A 20877-nucleotide genomic window follows, 5' to 3' on the forward strand; every position below is an offset into this window, starting at 1 on the left:
AAAAAGAATCCAAAATTTTGCTAAAATGACGTGAGATATTTATTTACTCTTAACTAAGAAAGCAAGCCATTATGTATTCATCTAGCAAATATTTAAGTTTAGCATACAAAGTTTTATGTCATTGTTTTAACTAAAATGTACAGCACCATCTGAGAATGGAAAGTGGAAATAGAGAACTTAGGCCCACAAGTGAACAAAAGTAGGAAGGAATATGATATTTTCATGTCACCACACACAAGCATTTGAGTTTGTTTTTCTATTGGTTCTATCCAAGATTCCATGGGTTACTAACTCCCCACCATTTCTCAGATATAAATACCACCCCTCAGCATGCATTCCCCTAAAGAGAAGTGTGCATGCATTAGAGAAAGAAGAACAAGAACACAGATTTTACACAAAGTCTTCCACTCATTAGAATCAGAAACCAATAAGAATAGTTGAAAATCGAGCACTATCTAGTTGCATCTTCCAGAGGAAGAAAAGTGATCCAGAGAATAGAAGCCATCAGGTAAAATACTAAATACACAACACAACTGGGCTACACAGTTGTTATTGAATATGTCAAGGTTCTAATACCTGGCTTTTTTAGGTGTGATGTATCATCATCAAGGGAAGAACATGCACTCTTCTTCAAGAATGCCAATCCCCTCTGAGAGGCACATGTTCCTTCAAACAGGAAACGGGTCTGGTGATTCTGGACTTGTTCTCTCAACTGATGCTAAGCCACGATTGAAATGGACGCCGGATCTTCATGCCAGGTTCATAGAAGCAGTGAACCAGTTAGGTGGAGCTGACAGTGAGTATACACATAACATATCCACTTTTGGATAACTAAGTCTTGTGGCATATAGAATTTGAGGTTCACTAATGCATAGTGCAATCTTTTTATTGTAGAAGCAACTCCAAAAACAGTAATGAAACTCATGGGGATTCCAGGTCTTACTTTATATCATCTGAAGAGCCATCTGCAGGTAAAAATCATCAACAATCTGTGTTAGAACAAGACTTTAGTTTCCATCTATTGGTTGTGCAATGTTTCATTTTCATTAGTCATTGCAAGCAATTTGAATTTCAGTATCATTCATCTAAAGTTGAGAATCAAATATAGTTTTATGTTGAACAAAGTCTCTACCAATAAGATTTATAACTGAATTTTCACTTCGTTGCGTAGTAAATGCTTCTTCATTTAAGAGTTCCACACCATGTGAATCAGAAGGATGTTACAGATTGTGAAGGTTGCGGATTATTTTATTTTATTCGTTCTTTTCATATTCTCCTAAATGAAATTTTGGAATTGCCATAAATATTTTTCATCACTATTTTGGAATTGCACACCTGATCCTGTTTCCTTTTGTCATCAGAAGTACAGATTGAGCAAGAATTTGCATGGACCAAATAACACTGTAACACACAAAATCAGTAAGAGAACAATCTCTTCCATTTCATTGAATCTACTTAGAAACCAGAGAGCCTTTTTTGTTCTGAACAACAAATTTTATCTTAGCAGCAACAAATGTGGGGGCAACAACAAGTGAAAGATCACTTTCAGAACCCAGTGGAACTCATATGAACAAGTTAAGCCTTGTCCCACAGACTAACAAGTAAGAAAAACCAATCCTTTTTTGTCACATGCTTCATGCTTGTGTAATCTAGTTTGTTATAAACATTCTACTACTCAAGGAATTTATGTTAATGATAATTGTCCTTGTAGCAGAGATTTACATATAAGTGAGGCACTGCAGATGCAAATTGAAGTGCAGCGAAGGCTAAATGAACAACTTGAGGTGAGTCAAACGCTTAACCAAAGCAAATTAACTTGGTATAAGAAAATTTTGAGGCACTAAAAACATATTTAAGCCTGTAAAATTTCTTGCACATATTTCTTTGCACGACAACTCTACAAGTTTTATTGAATGCTAACAATTCATTCTGGACTGGTTCAGGTACAAAGACAGTTGCAGCTTCGGATAGAGGCACAAGGAAAATACCTGCAGTCTGTGCTAGAGAAAGCTCAAGAGACACTTGGTAGACAAAATTTGGGAATGGTAGGACTTGAAGCTGCTAAAGTTCAACTATCAGAGCTGGTGTCCAAGGTCTCCTCCCAGTGCTTGAACTCGGCATTTTCAGAGCTGAAGGAACTACAAGGATTTTGCCCCCAGCAACCACAAACCAACCAGCCAAATGATTGCTCAATAGATAGTTGCCTCACATCTTGTGAAGGGTCACAGAAGGAGCAAGAGATACAGAATGGTGGGATAGGTTTAAGGCACTTAAATGGCCATGGCCATGCATTCATGGAAAGAAAGGGAGGCACAGAAGCTCCTAAATGGAGTAATGAAGTGAAAAACAACACCTTTCTAGCTCCATTAGGCAAGAATTCAGAAAGAAGTAGCTATGGTGCAGAGAGAAGCAGTGGAAACTTGTCTATGAGCATTGGACTTGAAAGGGAAACTGAGAATGGAAGCAGCATGTACACTGAGAGTCACACTCACACAGATGGTGAGTTCTGGCACAGAAACAGCAATAGGACAGAACCAAAGAATGAAGCAATGGATGGAGGAAGAGGTTCCCATGATTATAGGTTGCCTCCTCCATACTTTTCAGCAGCAAGATTGGATTTAAACTCACATGGGGATAACAATGAAGCTGCAACAACAACAACAAGCTGTAAACAACTGGACTTGAACAGATTCAGTTGGAGCTGATGAGAGGCCTAACTAACTATGGATACAAACAGAGAAGAATAATGGTTCTTCAAGATTTGATTCAGCATAAGTTGGAGGATTGTAGGAACAGTGTGTTATTATTTTGCAATATCATCTGGTCTCTCTTTGAATCCAACAAGTGGCCAAATATATATTTATATGTCTTTGTTAACTGAATGAAATAAGTTGCAACATCAAAGACTAATGATTAGCTTGTAAACAGTAATGATAAAAGAGATAGCTTCAGCAGGATATAGTTTTTGTTATTTCTACCACATTCAAAGACACCATAACATATTTTTTAATGGCAACAACATTTTTATACATGCTACTAATTAAGTGATGTTTTATATTATCATTTCAGGGGAACAACTAAACAGTGCCTCAACCTCCATTAATAAATTAATACGGAAAAGATGGAGTTGCAACAATTATTCGTTATTATCCAATTGCTGTTACAATATCCGCATTTTTTCTCGACTAATTGAATTAAAAATTAAAAAAATAGAGCAAGTTGAAAGGATGTAACCTGCACGAAGGAGATTGAGGAGCTAAGCATGAGTTGCTACCATAACCGGTATCAGAAAATGAAAAAAGATGATTAATGTCATTTTCAATGTGCCCAAGGACCCAGCGGGATTATACTAATTTGTGGAAAAGTGAACTAACAAGCTCTTAACTAACTCTTGGTCTTGCTAATTGTATAACAGTACACATACACTGATGTCCACTTTTTCCTCGACTTATGATTATAATTTTTCTTTTTGGACATTTCCCATCAAGTCTCATTCTCATAGTTAATGGGCCTTACGCAGCAACTTGTTCTGGCCCAATTATAGCAGAAGGCAAGTTTTCTGTCGGCCTAAAAAAAAGGCCCTCCATTTGTAACTTGTTTGGCCCTGGCCCAACCTACTACTAAGATAAATATTTGATGGTAATTAAAATATTATGAGTAACCAAAAAATAAATAAATAAATATTTGATCAAGACAAAAACAAAAAGATAAATATTTGATGAGAAAAATGAACATTTTGCAGAATATTCAAGAAAAAAAGGATAAATATTTGCAGTTGAGGCTAGTTGAACTTGAAATATCATACCCTGGTATTGGTACCTCTTAGGCGGCTCTTATGCACCTGGTGGTATAACTGTATCAGAATCCATAGTTAATGCGTGGTGTGTGTACTGTGTAGGGTCTCTGAGTTTATATTATATAATATAATTAATACATTTATTAATAAAGTTGCTATGAATAGTATAGTGGTGTAGGATTTGAATAATATGTATTGAGTTTAATTTATTTTTAAATTTTCGTTATTCAATTTATTTAAAGTAATTCACCTTATAAAACTAAATATAAGTTGGTTTTTTAATTAATTAATTAATAGTAATAATACACTTCTTTTTATCGAAGATAATAAGAAAAATAAACGAGAATTAAATACATGACTTCAAATTCAAATAAAATACAGAACACTCAATTATTAAATTGAAGGATCAACGGTAGTCATATTCAAACACTTAATAGCAGCCAACACCGTTATTTGGATATATGACTATATGTGGAATAATATGGAGTGTACTCTACTAACATGCTAACATACTATTATTGTTGTTTGATCATAATTAGTGTAACATACTAACATGTAGTTTTTTTTTGGGTAGACACTAACATGTAGTTCGTTATAGTGATAGATTACTGTTCTTTTAATCGGGTTCTAGAATTCAAATGCTTAAATATAAAAACTAAGATTAAAATTTACAAGTAGTTATTTTTATGTAAAATTATTAATAAAAAATAATATTAAATAATTTGATATATTTAATTAAATTATTATTTAACAATTCGATTATCAATTTTATATAACTATACGTAAATCTTCAAAAAAAATAGTATTAAATTTGAAATAGAACAAAAGAAATTGCAACTATTTTGACGACAAATGACAAAACGGTGATACATGAAGCAAAACGACAATGTCAGAAAGCCATATTATACGGTGCAAGTTTCAAAGTTGCATCCATGGTAACATGGCCAAATTCTGAGGATGGCTTTATGCCAACCTAGCCCCCTCATATAGAGAGAGCAAAATACCATATAAAAGAGAAAAATAATTAAATTAATAAAGAAAAATATCTGGTTGGTTTCAAAGGGCCGCTCTCACTCATGTCCACATCTTTCTCATCAAAATCAATTCCCATTAATGTTATTAATACAATAACCCTAAATCATAAATCAATAATAAAATCCAAAGAAAAATAAATTGCATGTTCGGTCCTCCTCACAAACAAAATAAAAGAAAAATATTATATATATATTTTTTAAAAGCATATAAAATTTGTATTATGATTAATTAATTTTTATATATACATAGTATATTCAAATAAAAAAAATAAAAAATTATGTAATAATTTTTTTTTTAAATTAGACAAACATCAATTTTTGAAAATAAACCTATTATAATATGAAAATAGTTGTTAATATTATTATCATATTAAATTACGTATATATTATATTCTTTAAATACAGATTTTTTTAAATTTGTATTAAAAAAATATTAAGAAATCAATAAATTTTGTGATTTATAATTATTAATTAATTATTATTAATATTTTTAATATTATGAGATTATATTTAATAATTTAAAATTAATTTTTTTTTATTAATTAAATACTGACCAAATTTTAATAAAATTTTTTATTTTAAAGTTTTTTGTTTGTTTTAATACGAGATACTTGTACAGCGGACTTAGGTGTAAAGTAAAAGAGAAAATGTTTTTGTTTGATGGTATGCTAATATAAGTATACGTACATGATAACTAAACCACACAATGGGTTTTGTTGAAACCATGAGCGAGACGTAGAAAGCTCAGACGCCATAGAAAAGCATGTAAGTGACGTGTACCCTAAACACCCCACTCGATCCATATTATTTCTTTGTTATTTCATCACATTGCTTCTAAATCTTTTATTCACAAATCACCACACATACATAAACAACCAACCTTACCTTAACTAACTAACCACCATTTCCATCTCAAGAACGAAGAAGCACGCATCATCATATATATCATCACCACCTTGCTGGATCTCACTACTCAATGGAAGAAAACAAGAAATTGTCCCACCACATGCCTACATGGAACACCACAAGGAACCCCACTACTTCACAAATAGTTCTTCCTCCTCCCAACAATTACGATAAGATAATTAGCACCACAAGAAGAGCATCTAGGTCTCCCAATTATGACGAGGATGATGAAGAAGACGAGGACGAAGAAGAACGCGAGGAGACAGGAAGGGAGAGGCTGAAGAGGCACAGAGAAGAAGTGAAGGGAAGGGTTAAGATTCCAGAAGACTGGGGACAAGAGAAGATGATGAAGGAGTGGATCGATTACACCACTTTCGATGCTTTGTTTGCTCCTCACACAATGATTGTCACTGCTCGTGATGCTCTCATTGCCGATGCTCGTAAAACTACTTCTTCTTCCTCATCAACGCCTCCAAGATCGTCTCAGAGATTAAGGATATATTCACAGTAGTTAATTAATTAATTACCTTGCTTCATTCACATTTTTAATTACATACTACTACTATGTGTTTTTCTTCACATACCCTAGTGAATTATTCCACCTTATTTTTAATTGATGGTTATTTTTCACATTTTGTAATTCATTATTTCAGAATAAAGGGAGAAGAAGAACTACTTGTCAATATTCTTTTTCTAGCTATACACCAAATATAAGAAAAGAAAACTCTTTATGTCATTTGCTGCATATTTATATGTATGTAATTATTTCTTTGTATAAAATTATACATAATTTTCTGGCTATGGACCGGGAACAGCTTTATGAGGAAATTAAACTTCTTAATTATTAGATTTATATTAATTGGGCGATCATATTTCTTGCTCATTTTCACTTGGTTTAGATCTATCCAAAACTAACTTGGCACCTAATTAATTAAAGGGATAATGAACTAAAAATTAACTTTATCATGGCTTGGATCTTATAATTGCCTGGATTAAATGATCTTCTTTTTTGACCTGGTTAATCATGCTGTTTATTATTATAATCTACACATATATTGATCAATTAAGAGTTAAGACTTAAAAGCTAAATTCACATACATTATATGTTATAGTTTACAATTGATTCATATAAATTAAGATGGTGCTTTTATAGAGTATATTCTGTGTCTTTTTCTTTTTGCAATTGACTCATATAAATTAAGATGGTATTTTTAGAGTATGTTCTTTGCCTTTTTTTTTCTGGAATATATAAAATCTAGATTCTGACTTTGGTTTGTTTATCTTCTCTTTAGTTTTTTATGGTATTTTTTAATTTAGTAAGTTAAAAACTAACTTGTTATAGATTTAAATTCAATTTAAAGATATCCTGCTAGTTAAGTCATGTGATGAATAATGAAAAAAAATAAAAAATAATAATTTTATTTTTATTTTTTTAATGTAACTTTAAATATAAATTTTTAGTATTATAAATTTTTATGAATTTATAGAAGAAAAATAACGTTATTAAAATATAAATGAGAATATTCACTTTCAAAATATCATTATATATTCAACATCTCTTGGAGATGTATATATTTGACAAAAACAAATTAAAACTTACTTTATTTAATATTCATTAATTGTTATAACAATTAAATAAAACAAATTTCTAACAAAAAGAACTTCATTCACTCTCTTTGATAAATTAGATATCTAACAAGAAGTCATGGTTTCCTTTTTAATTAGTTTACACGCATACGTTGATTAGCCTATCAAATTAATTTTTTACATCATGATGACTTAACTACTGTTACTACTTGCTGACAATATGCATTGACTCTAACTCTCTAAGGAGGAATTTCTAGCAAAGAAGATTGAAGAAAGGACGATACGCATAGACAAACTTCTAATCTATTAAGACCAACAATAATTCAATTCCTTGACATGCACAAGAATCAAATAGTGCTTGCATTCAAGTTATTGATGTCATTTTATGTTGCCAACAGTTTTAGTTTCGCGTAATCAACATAAGTTGAGATAATGTCATGATTTTAGACCATTCATATATATAGAGAGAGACAGGGGGGTTGAGATTAGTTGCAAAATACTCAAATATGGTAAAAGAGCAAAAAAAAAAAATAAAATAATATCGTGGATTACACCTAAATAGCAAATGTAAGAGATTAGTTCCACGTCGAGAAAATAAAAAATAAAAAATATATAAATGTAATGCTTTAAGGTTTTTAGTTAGATATGACTTATTTTATATTTTTTATTTAATTTTTCTTCACATTTTTTTTCGATAGGCCAGAACTCCCCATGTCCCCAACATTAAAATAAAGGTTCTATTATTTTACTCATTCCTTCTCTATGTGCCTTTAGTTTCTTAATCTAAATCATTGGTTTTTTTTTTTTAATGAGAGCACCTTTTGTCGAGCATTTAAATTTAATTTTAATAGAAGAAATTCTCCCTATGCACTCTTTTAGGCTTTGTTTGTTTCAGTGAAAAAGAAAAAAAAAAGAGAGAGAGAAAAAAATCGGAAAAAAATAATTATTTTTTATTATTTGGTTAAAGAGAAAAATTAAATATAAAAAGTTGATAGAATTTATCAATTTTTTTTCTTTTCAATATTGAATAAAAAAGTGATAGAAAACTTGTTATTTTATTTTAATATTATCCTTATTTTTTTAATATATTTTATAATAAAAAATAAAATTATCTTTTTAAAATATTTTTTCTTTCTTATTAATTTTCTTTCATCTAAATATATATATAAGAAAAATACAAATTTACTCAACTTCTTTCCTTTTTACTTCTTTCTCCTCTCTATTTCTTTTTTTCCAACTAAACAAAGCCTTAAGGATTATTTAAAATTTCAAGACCTTATGAGAAACGAGTCATATTAGCCACTTCAAATTGCTTAATATAATTTATTTCATCTGATGAACATACATTATAAAACATACCCATTCATAATGTTAAATTGTTGAGGAGAGAAATTGTGGATAACTGGATATGCCATATACAACACAATTCTATAAAAATTAGGTCTTCATGAATCTGGGATATGGAATTTATCAAATTATTTTTTTCTTTTTTATTGAAAATGGGGTTAAAGCCCGAAAAAGAAAAAACTACACATAAATAAATTGTGGTAAAGTAGGCCCTCTAATTAATTTAGTTTTTAGTATATGAATCAACAGAAACTCCTTTAACTTGTACCATAACATAGCCCAGCCCAGTTCAGCCCAGCACATAAGCCCAAAGTAGTTTTATGACGTTTCCCAAAACTAGCCGACATATCATTAGAAAAAAATATTTGCGTTGAGAATCGGAAATTGGAAAACATTCTTTAAAGTGAAAAAAAGGGAGAGTATATTTTTAATTTAGTAGCGCTAATTTATATATGGGTGTTCTTTTTTATTTTCCTATTTTTGTAATTTTTAGAAAAAAAAGGCAAATGATATATATAGTATATAAATTAAAGATGTCCTGCCGTGGTGAAAGACTTGAAGATCATACTCTCCGGATATATGATAATATGAACACACAAATAAATATGAACACACAGTTTGAAAAAGATTAAAGCACATTTATAATAAGAAGAAAATCAGAGAAAGATATTTTAAAAATAAGACTGCATGTGTGAGAAAACCATTTTGAATTGTTGTTTCAGGTTCAGAGACGTAACGAAACAAGTCTCACAGTTAACGAATCCTCGCAGACATGCATGCTTTATTCAAATTCAAACATGAGAATCATAATAATGGATTTTCACACAAGGGTCCAAAAAATCTCCCCACTAGAGGAAAATAAAAATATAAAATAGTGAACCATTTATTTCTTACGTTACATATAAGACACACACAAGTGGTGAGATTTACGTATAGTGTATGATATTGACATTTTGGTTGTATGTATAACAAGTCATGATGCATGGCTCACTCTACACATACATTAATTACAGGAATTAATATTTTTCCCTCAAGTTCGTACCCCGCAGCCTTGCACCTACTTGCTAGCTTCCTTCCAGCTGTGGGAATCAAGTATTTATTAGCAAAATCTTACTTAGAGAAACAACTAAATTAGTAATTATTATTCTTAGTAATCTATGAAGAACGCTTCCTTTGGAGTTTTCTACATGTCCGAACATATTTTAGATATGATATTTATCGTATTTGATATGTGCGTTTGTTGTATTAATCGTGTCTTAATAAAAAATAAAAAAAATTTCTCTTGACATACTTAAACACACCTATCATTACGTGTCAAAGTATTTATCTTATTTTTAACATGTATTTTTAAAATAAATTTAAAAATAATATATTATTATTTATTAAAATAAAAAATATTTTAGATATTTTTATATAGTTAAAAAAAACATTAAAAACAGTTAAAAAATTATTTTATATTTTATATATATACTATATTCTCGTATCTTATAAAATCTGTGTGTCCTGTATCGTGTCTAATGTCTGTGTTAATGTCTATCATAGTTAAAAATAGACTACATATAATATTGTTATGCTTGTTTAATATAAAATATTAATTTAATTTTGATATACTATTTCAAACAATTATCTAATCATAAAATATAGTTAATTTTATTTGTATAATTAAACTCCGCCTATGTTACACTTGCGGTACATAGCCGGTCCCAAGCCCGGATAAAGGAGGAGGGTTGTGTTAGGTCTTCGGCAACCAACGTAAAAATATAGCCGAACCCCCCATGACATGAATCAAAGACATTATTGCGCTAAAGCTAGGTCGTTACCCGGAAGTAACGCGCCGTATGGCTCGAGTACGGTGTCAAAGCAAGAGCCGCTGCATCGGTGCCCGGATGTAGTGTTAAATGAGCAAGGGTTCTCGCGTTTTCGTGAACGGACGAGGGTAAATAAGCTAGTTCACAAAGGAAAAGGTAAAGGTCGAAGCGACAAAAGGTTGAGATTTGGGACATGGAACATAGGCACTCTAACAGGAAAGTCCATGGAGGTGGTGGATACCATGACAAGGAGGAAGATTAACATTATGTGCCTACAAGAAACGAAATGGGTTGGTGCAAAGGCTAGGGAGTTGGATTCTTCTGGTTTCAAACTTTGGTATACAGGAAAGGTGAAGAATAGGAATGGAGTTGGAATAATTGTGGATAAGCAGTGGAAGAAGGACGTAGTTGATGTCAAGAGGGTGGGAGATCGGATCATCTCTATCAAACTTGTGGTGGAGGGAGGTGCTTTTCATGTGATTAGCGCCTATGCACCGCAAGTGGGTTCGGACGAACAACACAAGATAAGGTTTTGGGAGGATCTAGAGAGTTTAGTTCAAGGCATATCTTTGGGAGATAAGATTTTCTTAGGAGGAGATTTAAATGGCCATGTTGGGAGAGAAGTGACTGGATATGGGAGTATTCACGGAGGCCATGGTTTCGGGGTGATCAATGCCGAGGGTAAAACTATTTTGGACTTTTCCTCAACTTTTGATCTTCTCATCGCAAATACATGTTTTAAAAAGAGAGACGAACATCTTATAACCTATAAGAGTGGCATGACAAGCTCTCAAATCGACTTCTTCTTGTTGAGGAGAGTCGACCGGAAATTTTGCATTAACTGTAAAATTATCCCGGGAGAGAGTTTGACAACACAACATAGGGTGCTCGTCATGGATTTTTGCGTTGAGCAAAAGTTGAGGAAAAGACATCATACGAAGAACCCAAGGACGAGGTGGTGGCGGATGAAAGGTGAGGAACAAAGAAGCTTCCTAAGACGGGTAGGAGAAGAGGCAAGGTGGGATGGGAATGGAAGCGCGGAAGAGATGTGGAGGGAGATGGCAGAAGTTATTAGAAGAACAGCAAAAGAAAGTTTTGGTGAATCTAAAGGAATAGGACCAAGAGACAAGGAGTCCTGGTGGTGGAATGCGAGTATACAAGAAAAGATAAAGATAAAAAGAGAATGCTTTAAAGAGTGGTCTTTATGCCGCAATGCAGATAACTGGGAAAAATATAAGGCGGCTAAGAAAGAGACAAAAGTGGCTGTAAGTGAAGCAAGAACAAGAGCATGTGAGGGTCTCTACCAGTCTTTGGATACGAAAGAAGGAGAAAAAGGTATATATAGAATTGCAAAGAGCCGGGAAAGAAGAACGAGAGATTTGGATCAGGTTAAGTGCATAAAGGATAAGGATGGAGAGGTGTTGGCTCAAGAGGAGAAGATTAATGAAAGGTGGAAGAGCTACTTCTATGAGTTATTTAATGAGGGACAGAAGACTCTTCCGAGCCTTGGTCGATTATGCACAAGGGAAGAAGATCAAAACTTTGACTACTATCGAAGGATTCGAGACTTTGAGGTAAAAGAGGCTCTAAAGCAGATGAAAAATGGCAGGGCAGTAGGACCTGATAATATCCCGATTGAGGTTTGGAAGGGTCTTGGAGGAAAAGGCATCAACTGGTTAACCAAGCTTTTTAATGAGATTTTAAGGTCAAAGAAGATGCCTGATGAGTGGAGAAAGAGCACCTTGGTACCTATCTACAAGAATAAGGGGGATATACAAAGTTGCGGAAATTATAGAGGGATTAAGCTTATGAGTCATACTATGAAGTTATGGGAAAGGGTGATAGAACGGAAGTTGAGAAAAGAGACACAAGTAACAGAGAACCAATTTGGATTTATGCCAGGCAGATCTACCACTGAAGCGATATACCTATTAAGAAGGATGATGGAGAGGTATCGTAGTAATAAAAGGGATCTACACATGGTGTTTATTGATTTGGAAAAAGCGTATGATAGGGTACCAAGGGAGGTCTTATGGAAGGTTTTAGAAAAGAGGAGAGTAAGGATCGCATATATTCGGGCAATTAAAGACATGTATGATGGGGCCACAACTAGTGTGAAGACTCAAGGTGGTGTGACAGAGGAATTCCCTATTGGTATAGGATTACACCAGGGATCATCCTTAAGTCCATACCTTTTCACATTAGTCTTGGAAGTACTCACAGAGCACATCCAAGAGCCTGTGCCATGGTGCATGCTTTTTGCCGATGATATCGTCCTTATGGGAGAGTCAAGGGAAGACCTAAATAAGAAGTTGGAGTTATGGAGAGAAGCTCTAGAAGTGTATGGTCTGTGCATAAGCCGTAGCAAGACGGAATATATGGAATGTAAGTTCAGTCTGAGAAGGGAAAACTCCAATATAGAGGTGAAAATTGGAGAGAACACCTTACGAAAAGTTAAAAGTTTTAAGTATCTTGGGTGCATCATACAGGATAATGGAGAGATTGAACATGATGTAAATCATAGGATCCAAGCAGGTTGGTCAAAATGGCGGAGTGCATCTGGTTTTATATGCGACAAAAAAGTGCCTTTAAAACTTAAAGGTAAATTCTATCGCACCGCTATAAGACCGGCTATGCTGTATGGTACGGAGTGTTGGGCGGCTAAAGGAGAGCACGAACATAAGCTGAGTGTGGCAGAGATGAAGATGTTGAGATGGATGAGTGGTCACACGCGATTGGATAAAATAAGGAATGAAGATATAAGGGAGAGAGTTGGAGTAGCACCCATTGTGGAAAAGATGGTTGAATCGCGTCTCAGGTGGTTTGGACATGTGAGAAGAAGACCGATAGAACATCCAGTCAGGAGGGTGGATGAGATGGAAGATGGACAAAGGGCGAAAGGCAGAGGAAGACCTAAGAAGACCATCCATGAGGTAGTCAAACGAGATCTACATGTAAACGGTCTCTCTGTAGACATGATACATGACAGAGCACAATGGCGTCGTTTGATTCATGTAGCCGACCCCACTTAGTGGGACAAGACTTTGTTGTTGTTGTTGTTGTTATTTGTATAATTAAATATATATATGTGTAAATTTTTTTATGTTATCGATACATGCATCAAAATAAATTTGTAAAATATTTATAAAAAAACACGCTTTATTTAGATAATCTTAAGAACATAAATTGATAATGAAAATTGTTACTGAATTGTAACTATATTATTAGTTAATTCAGTTAGTTAAAATAGAACTTAAAGATCAAATCACATAGAATATTATAGACAAAATAAAATTAGTTATGGTGTATTTGGTCAAAGGGATGGGTAGGGACTAGGGTATACATGTTATGATGTTAATTATTTGTAACTGATACATCATCTTTTTCTGCTGGCTTTCCACATTTTGAATTTCTCTTGTCCCTTCTATATATGAAACAAAAAGTGTGTAGTCTTTTTACCCTTTTATTCATCATAATTGTCCTTTGGCAAATCAAAAGTCTACGTATGTGTATGTGTATTTGTAAATTTGTGGTTGCCTTGTTACGTTATCCAACTTTCCATAAACATATATTCTATCAATATCTGAACCTTATTCTATTTATAGAGAAAAAAAGAAGTTTGTTTCTTGAGTTATTCTACAGAGATTAAATTTTATTAATTTTGGATTCCTAAAAAAAGATATTATCTATTTTTAAAAAATAAAACAACAACAAAAAGAAAAAAGTCGGATAGCCCAAAAACCGGAACAATAGTAAATGATTCATATTCCATTTTTGGATAGGCGTCCATATAAAATAAATAATCAATTCTACCTATACGAAATAATTTTTTGTTTATAAAAAAAACCAACTTCTAAGCCGTAGGCTAAAAAAATTCATTAATGGCCGAGTGGTTCAAGGCGTAGCATTGGAACTGCTATATAGGCTGTTTGTTTACCATATTATATATATATATATATATATATATATAGCCAACAATTTTATTAAATTCTGACCAGCATATATATATATATATATATATATATATATATATATATATATATATATATATAGCCAACAATTTTATTAAATTCTGACCAGCATATAACTAGTAAAGAAAAGTGACTCATTAGATGAAATTTCACACCAATCTCACACTATTAAAATTATTATTAATAACTATTTGATAGTTACAAATAACAAAAATTACTGACCCTAACATTACTATATATATATATATATATATATATATATATATATATATATATATATATATATATATATATATGCACATTAATTCATGAACATTGAAAGTAGTCACCTAACAATACTCACAAAATTTCTTTATTTTTCTTGACCGACATCGTATAACATTGTTCCAAACTTGGAATTTGTTGAAAGTTTACATATCCTATACCTTTCGATCACTCCGAACTTTCAAATTTTAGCTTGTAATTGAACATTAAAGAAATGAAATCTTGGTAGGTAAAGATTAAAGAGAATATCCAAACACATACAAGAGCGGACACTACAACCTTCCTTTAGTTGGAGTATGAAACATTAAATATACTTATTATAATAATAATAAAATTACGTGTCAAAATCACGAGTTATGTTGATAATGATGAAATAAGATAAGACTCATAAGAGAGGGACTCAATGAATATAGAAATGGAAATTATGTAGTAGGAGCTATTAACTGTAAATAAATAAAGTTTGCATGATTTGCTTCTAATAATTGTTTATAAGAACCTTTTGTCAATATGTGTATAATTTGATATCTGATTCTTTTTATTATGTGTCGATGTGTTATTATATTAGGGTTTGAGAATGACGCCACTTACTAGAAAGTGGAGAAGGGGGTCACTTTATTCGCAAGCTAAGTCATATTTTCAACAAATGCATCTCAGTAATAAAAAGGTGCAAAATTAAAATCCTAATCGCTAATCATCATATTCCTTTCTTTTGACGACTTCTTTTCTATAATATTTATTATAAGAAAACAAGAGTAATTCTTCGTACTGATTTAATATTTATTATTATAAAAGTTTAAGAAACGAGAGAAAAGAATATGATAATACACAAACAAATTAATAGTTATAAAATAATATACAATAATAATTTCTTCTTCCACACAAAAAATAAAAGAATATCTCAACACATTTATTTCATCCAGAACCAAATTATGGCAATATATATGGGGGTCTGAATGGCTTATTTATGTTTTTGCCAGTAGATTAAAGAAACAGCTTTAATGAAACTCTTTTTTAGTATCGTTCAATGTTTTGGGACCCCATAAGGTTAATGTGATGGAATATTACAGGAGAGATCTTAATTATTTCTTTTGTTCCAAATCTCAATGAAACCTTGTATTTTACTCTACTCCACACCCGAAACTTATCTAGTAAGGCTAATTAATATTCACATTAATTTATTAATTTTTAATAAAAACTTGATATTTTTATTGTTGAGCACTACTATAAGCTCACTCTTACCCACAAAATAATTAAAAAAAAATAAATTATTTTTTTATAATATTTTTATTTCGACACACTAAAGATTAATTCATTCATATCAGAATTTTAATTAAAGATTTTTTATTGACTAATTTATTATTGTATATACAAAATAAAATTAAAAAATATAATATTTATTTAAATAGATTAATAAATTAATTATTAATTTAATTTAAATTAGTTAAAAATAGAAGATTTAATTAATAAGTATTGTTAGAGTATATAATAAATTTATTATTAGTAAATATTTTTATAAATATAAAATAAATATATTAAAAATTTATTTTTTTATATTTTAAATAAAATAATTTAATTTATAATTTTAATATATATTTTTAAAATAAATGATAAATAAATATAAAATAAAATATTTTTATTATGATAAAATTGATGCCAGGCATCATTTTTAAAAAAGCAGCGGGTGATTAGCGAGTGCTGAAATTCATATAAATACAAAAACAGATTTTTAAAATAAGTAATAGATAAATGCAAAAATAATTTTTTTTTTTTTGCGATAAAATTGTTGAGAGGCACAGTTTTCAGAAAAAATAGTGGTCACTGGTGAGTACTGAAACCCATATGAATTTACTTGCTTCTGCCTAACTCATTCCTCTGTGCAAAGAAGTTTTAAAATTTGAACCAAGCGGATTTTATAGAATTAATTTTAAATAAAAATAAATTTGTGTTAATATAATTTATATTTGATAATTTTATATTAAAATTAATTTTAATAAAATAAATATTATTTAAATAATATTAATTAAATTATAATATTATTTTTTTAAATATATTTATTTTTTATATTTTTTGTTAGTATATTTTTTATATAATATTATTTTTCTAATATTCTTAGTACTTTTTTAATACATTATAATTTATTATTATTATTATTATTTATGATTAATTTTTTGTTTAATAGCAATAATAAATATAATACATAACAACCACAATTATAAAAATATACAATATATAACAAAAAAATTAACAGAAAAAATAAAAACAATAAATACTAGAAAAATAAGATTTATATAAAGAGAAATGATAAAAAATTTATAAATAAAGCAATAAGATATATAAAGAATAAAGTTAGTCGAAAAAAATAAATTTTTAAGATTAATGATTGTAAATGTAATTTTGAGTACAAAGAATGTGTTAAAGAGTAGATGTCAAACAAAGAATTGAAGCATAAAAAATTTGCACAGTGTTTTTCATGTTCCAAATGTTAAATCAAATACACCCTTAAAATAGGGGTGCAATACTAATCTAATTGAAAATTTTTCAATTTTTTAAAATACCAATGTTCTAATCATTTTTGTTAGAAATAAAAAAATAATCTGAAGAGTGTATTATTTAAGTTATGTGAAATAATATAATATAGAAGGATATTTATAGGTGTTAAGAGAATTAAAATAATAAAGATATAATATCTTATAATAAATATTTAAATATGCTAAATAATTTTAATGAAAGCTAATTGATTCTAATGTATTCTAACATTTCTCCTCAAACTCAAATGACAACTTGACTTTGAAACTTATTTAAAATAACGTAATAAAAAAATGCATAAACTGATAGAACTGGTACAGGCGGAACTAGCGAAAAAAGTGCAGACAAAACTGCCGCTAGAAGGAAGCACAGATAGAATTGTCGGAAGGAAGCGCAGACGGAATTACCGAAAAAAGTGCAGACAAAACTGTCGGAAGAAAGCACAGATGGAACTGCCGCAAGGGAAGTGCAGACGAAACTACCACAAGAAAAACACAAACGAAATTGTCAAAAAGATGGTGAACTGTTCGAAAAGTGGCAAACTGCGAAGAAATGGTAAAATGCTAGAAGATGATGAAAAATATTAGCTTTCTCTATGAAAATAGGTAAGCAACAAATGACAGTGGTGTTTAATTCACTAAACTCGGAAAGACATAAGATAGAGAGAATATGCTAATTGGTGAAGTAATCTCCGGTAATAATCATGTCATCAACATACAAAAGAAGAAGAACAACTCCACGTTCACTTTTACGAATAAAGAGAGCATTCTCATGAAGGATGCAAGTGAAACCGAGATTGCATATAGTGGTGTTGAACTTGTCAAACCATTCACGAAAAGCTTGCTTAAGACCATAAAATGCCTTGCGAAAGAGACAGAGAGGGACAAGGATAACCCGGAGGTGGTTTCATATAGACATTCTTTTTCAAATCCCCATTAAGAAATGCATTCTTCACATCCATCTGACTGAGAGACCATTTTTTGGCTGCAGCAATAGTAAGAAGAGATCGAACAAATGTGAGACGAGCAACAGGAGCAAAAGTCTCTTCATAGTCAATACCATACTCTTGCGTACAACCTTGAGCAACCAATCGTGCCTTATAACGATCAATAGAACCATCAGAGCGAGTTTTAATCTTGTATACCCATCTACTACCCACAATTTCCTAATCAGAAGGAGGATTAACTAAATCCCAAGTGTGTGCTTTTTCGCCTTTTTCAAGTGCTTGAATTTCTTCCTGCATTGCTTGCTACCAATGTAGATTTGTAGAGACTTCTCTGAAGGACTTAGGTTTATGTTGATGAAAAATAGTAGAAAAACAATGATAATCAAGAAGATGAGGAGGTGAATTCCTTACCTTAGTAGAGCGAGTGGAATGAGGAGGCATGACGGTAGGAGAAGGATCATTGGCCAATCTGAAATCATCAGGAGGTGGAGAAGGCAGAAGAGTAGGAGGCTGTATAGGTTGACTCGAGATAAAACCTATAAAATCATCACTAGAAAAAAGATCAACATTGGGGTTAGTGAAAAAGGGTGACTGAGTAGGAGGAATGGACTCAAAGGAGGAAAATCGAGAAAACATGTGATGCTTCTAGAAGATAACATGACGAGATATATCAATACATTTAGATAGAGGATCCCAACAACGATAACTCTTGTGTTCAGTGGCATAACCAAGAACAACACATGCGAGTCCGAGGTTCAAGTTTACTATGTTCATGAGGTTGAAGAAGAACAAAACAGACACAACCAAAAACTCGAAGAGAATTGTAATCTGGAGAGATATGATAAAGACGCTCAAAGGGAGTGACGTTACCAGGAACATAAAAAGGAAGTCTATTAATAACATGAACAGTAGTAAAAACAACTTCACCCCAAGTACGCTTAGGATACAAAGAAGAAAGAAGTCTTGCACGAACAGAGTCAAGAATGTGATGATGTTTGCATTCAGCTCATCCATTTTATTGAGACGTACTAGAACAAGAAAACTCAGACAAAGTACTCTATTCTGCAAGAAAGATTAAAAGTTTGGAATCACGGTATTTCATAGCATTATCGCGTCGTAAAACCTTAATGACCTTAGAAAATTGAGTTCTAAATTTGAGGTAGCTCACGACGATTAGTCATCAAATAAACCCAAGTAAAGCGTGAATAATCATCAATGAAAATGACAAAGTATCGAGCTCCTCCCATAGAAGCGGTGGGAGCGGGGCCCCAAATATTAGAGTGGATAAGATCAAAGGGAGAGCAAGCAAGAGATGAATTATTATGAAAATATAAAGCAGGTTGTTTGGAAGTTTGACAAGAAATACAATCAAAATAGTCATTATTAACTTGATCAAAAATATCCTGAGACATAAAAGAATGCAATTTACTCAAGGAGTTGTGGATAAGACGGTGATGCCATAATTAAAGGGTATATGGAAAAGAGCAACACACAGATTTGGTACAGAAGGAATATGAAGATTCTCGAGTTTAAACAACCTTTCGACCTTATGTCCAATTCTGATGATTTGTCCCGTCTGACGATTCTGGACATGACAACCAGAAACAGAAAAAATAACATTAAAATCGAGATTAACAAGTTGACTAACAGAAATAAGATTAAAGTTCAATTTGGGAATATAATAAGTATTAGAGAGATTAAGAGTTGACTGGGAAATAGAACCCTTGTGTGTCGCATGCAAGAGGGAACCATTAGCAGTATTGACAGAAGGTGCATTTGTAGTGGTAGACAAGGATGAGAAAAGATGAGGCAAATGAGAAATGTGATTAAAGCAACTGGAGTCAAAATATTATTTAGAATTACCTGGAGGTGTTGAAAAAATAGTAGGAGTATTACCATAAAAAGAGAGAAGATGCTTAAGAAGAGATGCAATATCAGATAGAGAGACAAAAGACGGGTTGAAAGGAGCACAGGTGGTAGATTCAGTAGTAGCAGCAACAGCAAAAGCAGACACAGCTGAGTTTTCCATAATAGTAGATACAAGGATCAAAGAGAGGAGAGAAAACTGCAAATTCGGGGGCGAAAACGAAAAAACAGACGGCAGAATTGGAAAGAGCTCACCAAAAAATCTTAGGGAGGGCCCACTGTCTACCACGTCAGCTGCCACATCAATAAGGTAGGACACGTGGCAACGCGTGACAGGAGGAAGGAGACACGTCAGCGCTGACGCAGACAGGGAGCTGGCACGCAGGTTGGAGAGCATGGGTCGGGTCGGTTTGGATGCGGGTTGGAGCGGATCTGCGTGGCTGGCTGGCTTCGACATGTGGCTTGACGCAAAACTGTTGATATGGGGCGCTGATCCGACGACACTGGAAGCGTCTAGAGAGAGGAGAATTTGAAGCGAACACCAGTCTTCATGCGGTGTTAGAATCTTGACGAAAAGACGAACACGATGGTGGTGGCGGTGACGAACCAAAACGTCGAAAAAAGATCGAAAAACGAAAGCAAAGAACACTACCGGAAAAAAAAATAAAAATAATATGTATTTATTATATATTCTATTCATGATAAATTTTTAGAGAATTATTTTTAGAGAATAAAAATAATATGTATTCATTATATTTGATTTTCATCTTCAGATAATTTGATGTGAAGATAAAAATCAAATAGATGTTATCTTAATAGCAATGAT

General features: G+C 31.9%; 2 protein-coding genes across 5 annotated transcripts; both read left to right on the forward strand.

Annotated features, from left to right (window-relative positions):
* The first annotated feature begins 30 nt into the window (after window positions 1-30).
* On the forward strand, window positions 31-2957 carry LOC112706914 (myb-related protein 2). 4 transcript variants are annotated; one of them, XM_025758434.3, is made up of 7 exons: window positions 31-508; window positions 590-796; window positions 895-971; window positions 1362-1419; window positions 1505-1601; window positions 1712-1784; window positions 1944-2957. In XM_025758434.3, the coding sequence occupies exons 2-7, from the start codon at window positions 595-597 to the stop codon at window positions 2703-2705; spliced, it is 1269 nt and encodes a 422-aa protein (XP_025614219.1). In that variant the 5' UTR covers window positions 31-508; window positions 590-594; the 3' UTR covers window positions 2706-2957. The 4 variants fall into 4 exon arrangements, with proteins under 4 accessions (XP_025614219.1, XP_025614221.1, XP_025614222.1 ...); XM_025758436.3 differs by having other exon boundaries at window positions 1715-1784; XM_025758437.3 differs by having other exon boundaries at window positions 1508-1601.
* Window positions 2958-5473: 2516 nt separating this feature from the next.
* On the forward strand, window positions 5474-6421 carry LOC112706916 (protein BIC2). Its single transcript, XM_025758439.3, has one exon. It carries the CDS (start codon window positions 5807-5809, stop codon window positions 6245-6247), a length of 441 nt encoding a protein of 146 aa, XP_025614224.1. The 5' UTR covers window positions 5474-5806; the 3' UTR covers window positions 6248-6421.
* The last annotated feature ends 14456 nt before the right edge of the window (window positions 6422-20877 follow it).

Source organism: Arachis hypogaea, chromosome 8 (genome assembly GCF_003086295.3).
Source record: "Arachis hypogaea cultivar Tifrunner chromosome 8, arahy.Tifrunner.gnm2.J5K5, whole genome shotgun sequence".
NCBI classification, from domain to species: domain Eukaryota; kingdom Viridiplantae; phylum Streptophyta; class Magnoliopsida; order Fabales; family Fabaceae; genus Arachis; species Arachis hypogaea.

Coding starts and splice junctions, on each gene's coding strand:
- LOC112706914 (XM_025758434.3), top strand. CDS start 595: ATGTATCATCATCAAGGGAAGAACATGCACTCTTCTTCAAGAATGCCA. Junction 1,602..1,711: donor CTTGTCCCACAGACTAACAA/GTAAGAAAAACC, acceptor TTGTCCTTGTAG/CAGAGATTTACATATAAGTG. Junction 1,785..1,943: donor GGCTAAATGAACAACTTGAG/GTGAGTCAAACG, acceptor GGACTGGTTCAG/GTACAAAGACAGTTGCAGCT.
- LOC112706916 (XM_025758439.3), top strand. CDS start 5,807: ATGGAAGAAAACAAGAAATTGTCCCACCACATGCCTACATGGAACACC.